This window comes from Electrona antarctica, assembly GCF_951216825.1.
Source record: "Electrona antarctica genome assembly, chromosome: 1".
Lineage (NCBI taxonomy): Eukaryota > Metazoa > Chordata > Actinopteri > Myctophiformes > Myctophidae > Electrona > Electrona antarctica.
The window spans coordinates 61,194,774-61,203,328 of NC_136806.1; the positions used below are offsets into that span (position 1 = coordinate 61,194,774).

The 8,555-nt window shown below is 46.5% G+C and overlaps 1 protein-coding gene across 1 annotated transcript; it reads left to right on the top strand.

Moving 5' to 3' along the window:
- The first annotated feature begins 4,988 nt into the window (after nucleotides 1–4,988).
- Nucleotides 4,989–8,186, top strand: purab (purine-rich element binding protein Ab). Its single transcript, XM_079508645.1, has one exon. The coding sequence runs from the start codon at nucleotides 5,080–5,082 to the stop codon at nucleotides 5,935–5,937; it is 858 nt and encodes a 285-aa protein (XP_079364771.1). The 5' UTR covers nucleotides 4,989–5,079; the 3' UTR covers nucleotides 5,938–8,186.
- The last annotated feature ends 369 nt before the right edge of the window (nucleotides 8,187–8,555 follow it).

Consider the following 8,555-nt stretch of genomic DNA (forward strand, 5'->3'; position numbering starts at 1 on the left):
CCCTTTCCTCGCAAACGCAAAACAGGAGGACTCGTAAATTAGCTTCAGCTCCCAATCGCCTCTTACATGGAATCTCTCTCTCTCTCTCTCTCTCTCTCTCTCTCTCTCGCGCTCGCTCTCTCTCTCTCTCTCTCTCTCGCTCTCTCTCTCTCTCTCTCCAACTAATAGGCTAGCATCGCATGGGTGGGCGCATTGCCTCGCCGAAAGGGGGAGAAGAAAAAACCCGTTAGAGATTGCGCGCACAGAAATGGGATGATAAGCACATAATATGTAAAGGTCGGGTCCTTTTGTCCACTGGCGATCAAAAGAGTCCAACAACAACAACAACAACGCCCCAAAATCCTTTCTGTTGTTTAAACCACAAAACAAAACAAAAAACAACAACAACCAAAAACAAAAAACGGGGGATGAGATAGCGATTATCCGGCGAGGCGATGCAACAGCGCGCTGCACCCTCCTCCTCCAGCCGCGTCCGCTGCACCCCTCAGACGCGAGCGGCTGTATACGTGAGCAAACATCACCTGCCCGGTCACTGGCGTCGTCGCGGCTCGCCGTGCACGTCCTGCGCAAACAGTCTAATGACCGGGGCAACACCGGCCGCCCCGACGCACATCAGCACGCGCACACACCGACCCAGCAGCAGCACGCACGCCACCGCACGACGGCATCATGTTCGACTTTTGTTCAAGAATGAGGTCTTGCGGGCATGCAACGCTTCTTCAGCCCAAAACACGCATAGCCTCCAGGCAAGCACGCAGCCACACAGAATGCGTCTTCTGTATATAGCCTATAGCCTTTTCAGCTCCCCCAGTGTTGCACTAAGAGGCTATAGGTTAGCACACCGAGCACACTGCGCATAGTTGTGGCGATGACTAACGCTGCGAAATTCTCTCAATGGATTCGACAACATATATAGCACTAGGTTTTGGGAGATGTTTGTGAATGGCTCACACAGCACCGTATACGTAAGAGACCAATACCATGACATTTACAATCATGCAGGTTATAGCAATTCACAATAATTGCAGAATGTATATAGCCTTAATGTGCTATAACATTGTGATAGGTCACAGGAGGATTCTGCCATGGTATAGTTTCCTATAGGCTATATCCTGCTCAGCTACAGCTAATAAAACAACATTTCCACCGAACGCATCTCCACCAATGAAACGTAAGCTCTGCGAAATAATGCTCAGGCTTTTTACGGTGGCCACAAGTTCCCCTCCTCCCTCTCTATCACCACACCGGATCCCTCCCTCCATCCATCAATCAAGTCATTCACAAGATTCGCCTTTCCCTCTCTTTCAACATAGCATGCAGAGCTCATGAATCGCCCTTCGATAGAGGTCAAAAAGCTCTTTTACACGGTGCTGAACGTTGCTTTTTGAGGACATATAATTCTTTGAGAATTATATAAAGCACCCTGCAGGTGCGAAATGTAGAGAATGCAGAACAACACAATGCATGACTCAATTACGGCATTGATATACGCAATAATGTAAGGCTGTGGCCTTTTCAGTTAGGTGTTGTGCTTTAGACCCAAGGCTCACTTAATGAATTAACCAATATAGGCCTTCGATTTCACCACCAGTATGACGTTCACTCTCGCAGCACCCCCTCGCCGAGAGGCTGAACTTCTGTCCATGGTTCTGAAATTGCAGGACCATGGACAGAGGAAATTGTCTCACCCCAGGTTCATTCTTCTCTGACAGCATGGTTTGTCATCTTAAATGCTGTATCATGTGAACGGGGATGACTTTTATTGTGTTTGACATGTGTGAGAAGGAATAATGTAGCCTATACACTAGGCTACTGTGTGTGTGTGTGTGTGTGTGTGTGTGTGTGTGTGTATGTATATTATATATATATATATATATATATATATATATATATATATATATATATATATGTATGTATATATATATGTTTCAGATTACATACATGTATATAGGCATTACCTTTAATGCACCCGACACTGAAACATATCTTTATTACGTCACCATCGAAAGCCAGTTATACCCTGGCATTGGTACATATCTTCATTACGTCACTCTCAGAATCATGCAGCCACGGCATACGCATAAAACAACCCAAGTAACCATGCACAGTATACTACTCATCAACTTACAAATGACATATACCGGTAGGCCTATACAACTTACATGTATATATGTAAGTTGTACTGTTTATATGAAGATATGTACCTTTATGTTTCATTGTCGGGTGGATTAAAGGTAATGCCTCTATGTATACATGTGTAATCTGAAACCTACCTTTATTACATCACCATCGAGAGCCAGTTATACCCTGGCATTGGTACATATCATTTCAATGTTTTACAGACGGGCTCTGATTTGAGAGTTCGTAGCAGTCACTCAAATCCTAGTGCTTGCGCACTAGTAGGCCATTATGGCCTACTGGTGTGCAACCACCCGTTTCGACTGGTATCAACCGACAAGACCGCAGTTATCAGTTAGGATCAGTGCGACTTTTTCGGACGAGTATGGGCATGCTCTGCCGACCCAACGGCTCAGTCGGTAGTTCTCCGTGATTATTTCGCTTGATAATCACTGATGTCCTGACGGAGGCGCGCCGTGTCTGGTGGCCTTGAGCTACGTGAGGCACCGCCGAGCGAGGCGCTAGCCGAGCGAGTCGCCGTGCCGAGCGTTGCGAAGGCCACCAGACCCGACTCAGCGCCGTCCGAGTTGCGTCCCGATAGGCAGAGAATAGTATATATTAGTAGCTCCTAGTTTCCATGCGCCGACAATAGTTGGAAATGACACGTCCACCAGGGGGAAGCCTTGACCAGGACATCAGTGATTATCAAGAGAAATAATCACGGAGAACTACCGACTGAGCCGTTGGGTCGGCAGAGCATGCCCATACTCGTCCGAAAAAGTTGTGCTGATCCTAACTGATAACTGCGGTCTTGTCGGTTGATACCAGTCGAATCGGCTAGTGCAACACACAAGTATAGGCACTCGACAGATTGCAGTTCTAGTTAGTTCAATGTTTGTTTTGTTAACGCATTGACAATGAAGGGAAACTTTACGACATAATGTGTCATTTACGTCATATTGTCTCTTTATTGTTAAAGGACCACTTCACCACTTTTCAACCTATCTTCATATAATAGGTCCTCACTAATAATCATGATAAAATGGCACCATTCTTTTCTACTCTGTCTGCTTCTCATAGGAGGGCTGTGGGCAGTTCAGAAAACCTGTCCACCAGTGACATCATCGTTAGGCAGATGTTTTTTAAACAAGATTTATTTACAAAGAATGTTTAGATTTGTATTATCGTGAAAACGATAGCTTCCATTTTCGCATTGCAACTTTTCAGGACTAGAAAGCCTGCAGTTTCTATTAGCTTGGATTCCCCATCGATGATGTCACTGGTGGACGGGTTTCTGAACTGCCCACAGCTCTCCTATGAGACACAGACCGAGTAGAAAAGATTTGTGCCATTTTATCATGATTATCAGTGAGGACCTATTATATGAAGATAGGTTGAAAAGTGGTGAAGTGGTCCTTTAATGGCGTTTAATGTTTGTGTTTGCACCGTTTGTTTTACATCGCCTAATCAGCATGAGTTTGACTTTAGTATATTAGCGCCCCTCACTTCACACAGGTGTGATTTTTGCAAGGTACCGTATAACTAACCAAACCTTTAAAAAAAAGTGGTCTTGGCCCCTTTAACACTATATTCTCTGTCCATGCCATGGTGCTGGAATAATATTTTTTGAGTGGTGTAAACCGCTTTGTTAGTCTGACTGTCTGTCTGTCTGTCTGTGCAGAAAAAATGAGCATGGTTGCTACGGTCACCCAGTTCACCCGGGTGTGATTTCATTACGTCAGACATTACGTCAGACCACAGCTGATCAGGCTATATAAGACCTTACACCACTCAGTTCACACGGGTGTGATTTGTTAGTTTACGTGTCTGTCCGTACCAAAAAATGAGCATGGTTGCTATGGTCACCCAGTTCACACGGGTGTGATTTCAGCTTTGTTAGTTTACGTGTCTGTTCGCACCAAAAAATGAGCATGGTTGCTATGGTCACCCAGTTCACCCGGGTGTGATTTCATTACGTCAGGCATTACGTCAGACCACAGTTGATCAGTCTATATAAGACCTTACACCACTCAGTTCACACGGGTGTGATTTTTTTTAAATTAAGAGATTTAAAAGATTTATAGACGATTCAATTAGAACCGTTTTAGAAGCAATTAAAATACAATAGACTAACGTGAACTAATAAGAAACAGCGGGGCAGATCTTCCCGTGACCTTCTTGTTCCAGTGGTGATCCAGAATAACAATATACATCTAGGCCGCCTATCTATGCCTCCCTGGAAATAAAAACGTTTGGGTTTCCGAGGCTAATCTATGCCTAGCTGGGCGAGGTTTCCTCTTGATTATTTTCTTCACAAGAGCGGCGCGCCACCGCCATTCGTAACTGAATTTAATTGAATTGAATGAAGGCCTTGATTTGAACAGTCCCCTCTTATCCGTCAATGTCATGTCATATTGCCAACTGTATGGGCTATAAGTTTACATTTCTATAGAACTTTAATTTATATAATGGAAGTTGAGTCATCCTTGTTGAATGTTTACACAGACAGACGGACGGACGGACAGATAGCTAGAATTAGTTCCGTGATTTATTTGACAATTCAGTAAGTAGACTGTATGTCTAGTGTTAAAACGAAAGCTTAGTTTAATCTATGGCTGCTACTGTTATAGACTGCAGTGTTTTAGGTTTACACGGGTGGGGGTGAACTTCAGTTGCAAACTATAGACCCACCAAACATAAAGTTACATTTTGTGTAACGTTGCAAAAGACAACGCGAGTGCTTTGAACACATCCCACTGATCGAGGGGACTACAGTAGTAATGCGACTACAGTGCTTTCTGTTTTTTTCTCTCTCCCCCCATCTCGTCTCTCTCGATCCGTGCCTTGGCCGTTCCTCCTCTCGCGATAGAGGCGGCGGAGTGGTTTGACGGGCAGTCGAGGTTGCAGCAGCAGCAAGGCAGAGGGAGAGAGAGGAAGGTAAGCAGGGAGGCAAGTAGCATCATGGCGGACAGAGACAGTGGCAGTGACCACGGAGGGCCCACCACCGCAGGCGGCCCCGGCGGCTCGCTGCCTCCGGGCGCCATGGGCGCCGCGTCTCGTCTGCAGCACGACACCGAGGAGCTGGCGTCGAAGCGCGTCGACATCCAGAACAAGCGCTTCTACCTCGACGTGAAGCAGAATGCTAAAGGCCGCTTCCTCAAGATAGCCGAGGTCGGGGCCGGGGGAAACAAGAGCCGCCTCACTCTCTCCATGTCGGTGGCCGTGGAGTTCCGCGACTACCTGGGGGACTTTATCGAACATTACGCCCAGCTGGGCCCGAGCAACCCGGACCTGGTGCAGGATGAGCCTCGGCGGGCGCTCAAGAGCGAGTTCCTCGTGCGGGAGAATCGGAAATACTACATGGATCTCAAAGAGAACCAGAGGGGGCGGTTCCTGAGGATCCGACAGACCGTTAATCGGGGGCCCGGCTTGGGGAGTGCACAAGGCCAGACCATCGCGCTGCCGGCGCAGGGTCTCATCGAGTTCCGCGACGCGCTGGCCAAGCTCATCGACGACTACGGCGTCGACGAGGACCCGGCGGAGCTCCCCGAGGGCACGTCGCTGACGGTCGACAACAAGCGCTTCTTCTTCGACGTGGGCTCCAACAAGTACGGCGTGTTCATGCGGGTGAGCGAGGTGAAGCCCACGTACCGGAACTCCATCACGGTGCCGTGCAAAGTGTGGTCCAAGTTCGGCAACACCTTCTGCAAGTACGCGGAGGAGATGAGGAAGATCCAGGAGAGGAGTAGAGAGAAGCGGGCTTCCGAACTGCTGCCAGAGGGCCCGATGCACGGGGGCGACGACGGAGAAGACGATTGACGAGAATTGGAATCGAAAAAAAAAAAAAAAATGAATACCTAACAAACAAACAAACAAAAACATTTAAAAAAAAAGAGAGAAAAAAAAAGAAATGAATTTTGAGAGGAAAAATAAATCTGACTTTTACTGTAAAATAGAAAGAGAGAATTCCAAGGGAATCACCACCCCATACAAAAATCAGCACCTCTGCTGTCTGCTCGCTCATTATTACTGGATGTCACCCCACTTACCAACCATGTTAACAGTAAGCCGCTGCTATCAAGAACTGAACTGTAAGATATGAACTGTTTCCTACTTGATTTACATGACAATGATGAACAGAGTGTTTATATCTCTATCAAACGACGGATTTTTGCACACATCAAAGCTATTTCGAGAGAAAAAAGGGGGGGTTTCAAGTGATGAAGGCCTACTATGATGATTCAATCAAAAACGAAATCAGAGGTATATTATCTAAAATGACGGTCGTCAGAGGAGGGAACGAATATTTGACATCAGCACAAGGAGAATATATAGTATATGGACTTTATGAAACCAAAATCTGATACCAGATGTATAGTTTATTATAAAGGTACGCAGAATAAATATGAAAGCGCTCAAAGTGTATGAATTGCAGAAACGCAAGTCTACAGGCCTGTAAACACACCTGTCAGCATGCGTAGGCTCATGTTTTGAAAAAAGAAGTTTGGCAAAGTAGGCTATAGTGTTTAATTTGATCTAAAAAAACCGTAGTGGGCATTTCTATCATGTCATAAAGGTTAGAACTCAGAATAAATAGCCTATGTTTGCACCTCAAACGGGATAAATTTAGCCCTATGCTACTATTGAATACAGCCCTCTTGCACCATGTCCATATAAACTTAAATGAAAAAGTGCTAACTTAGATGTACTAATTATGATTTTGTGAATCAGCTGTAAAAAAAAAAAAAAATCCTTTTTAAGATGCCCACGTTTTCTGTGGGTTATGTTTTTTCTTTCTTTCTTTTTTTTCCTCTGGTGGGTTTGCGGATTGCAAAAAGAATACAGTCCACTTGTGGGAGCACTAGGCGCATTAAAAAAGGAGGAAAAAAAATAGATGCATGAGCGTGCGTGGCGCGGCTGGAAGTCTGAAGCCGCAGCGGCCCCGGGCGAAGCATCCTCTCTGACGTCACTCCAACCTGGTGCCTTATACACTCCACTCGTTTACGTGTTCTCACGTGGATGGTCTCTGTGACCTCGACCGCTGTATACGTTGTTCATTTATGAGTGCTTGTATAGGTAGTAGTGAGGGGCCAGGGGCCATGGCATTCGCACACTGTATAGGTAGAAGTGAGGGACAGCCACAGTGCGGAACACCAAAAACACCAAAGGTGAAGCCAGAAGCAGTCCGCTGGGAGGCTTCCCAGAAGGGGTCGGGTTGAGTTTGAGTTTTGAGTCGTGTTCCCCTGGAACTGGTAAAAGCACGGGGAGAGTGAATGGTCCCTAATGTGTAGGAGGATATGGTCCTGCAGCCTGTGGACAGCTCAGGTGTTGAGCATTGGAGAATTATCTGGAGATGTTAACAGGTGGCTCTGCACACGGATATGCACCCATGATGTAAAAGGTCAAATTAAAATCACAGGATAAAGGAAAAACAATCAGGAGCAGCCAAATATACGGCGGTTTGTCAGAGATGAGATGGATGCTTAGAAAGAGCCAGGCAGGCAATCAGCCGGCCAGCCCGGGCCGGGCCAGCCCAGGCCGGGCCGGGCCAGGCCAGGCCAGGCCGGTCCGGTCCGGTCCCATGCAGTCAGTCCAGAGTGAAGTCCAGTGGATGTAGAGGCCTAATCAGTGCCAGCCCAGGGCAGTATCTATGTCTTTTATGGTGCTACAGCCCCTTGATCGTTCCCCCGGGGGTTCTCGCCGCTCAGATTATGTCACTTTTGCATTATTATTATTATTACGATTATTATTATTATGATGCAATTTATTTTTCCTTCAAAGTTCTATATACTCCACCTTATGTCGTTGTCCGAAGCATGTTGATCTCCCGCTCCCTGGCAGTAAGGGAGCTTAGTGACTAGTGCAGGACATTTCATACTTAGTGTGCAATATTGTGTGCGTGCCAATCACGGCATTGTAGCACATGTATAGACGTATTAAAAAAGATGAAAACGTGTATAGGTGACGTGATCGATAGATATTTGAAAGCATGACGACGAGGTTGATAAATCTGCATTATATTACTGAAATGTGAAGTCTTTCTTCTAGCACTTGCTCTAAGTGGGGGGGGGGGGAATGTCCGACTAATAGTGAGGTATCTTACTGTCATGTTCTGTAAAGCAGTAGGCCGCCTTGTCTGTCCCTCAATGCGCGTAGACTAGCTTGGGTGTCTTATAACCCCCCCCCCCCCTAGTACGGAATCACCCGAGGGACTCAAGCCCCCTCGTTCCTCTCTCCGTCTCCAAACATATACAGCAGACAGTTTAGAGGCTCTAATTGTCTCTATCTCAGACCCACATAGCCCCCTTGCAATGGCCTATCCTAAAACTGAATAGTGTCTTGGAGGCTATACTGTAGGGTCCAGAATGATACACACACACACGCACACACACACGTGCGTGGCGCCACACGCGCGTGCAGAGCATTTCCCCCTGCTG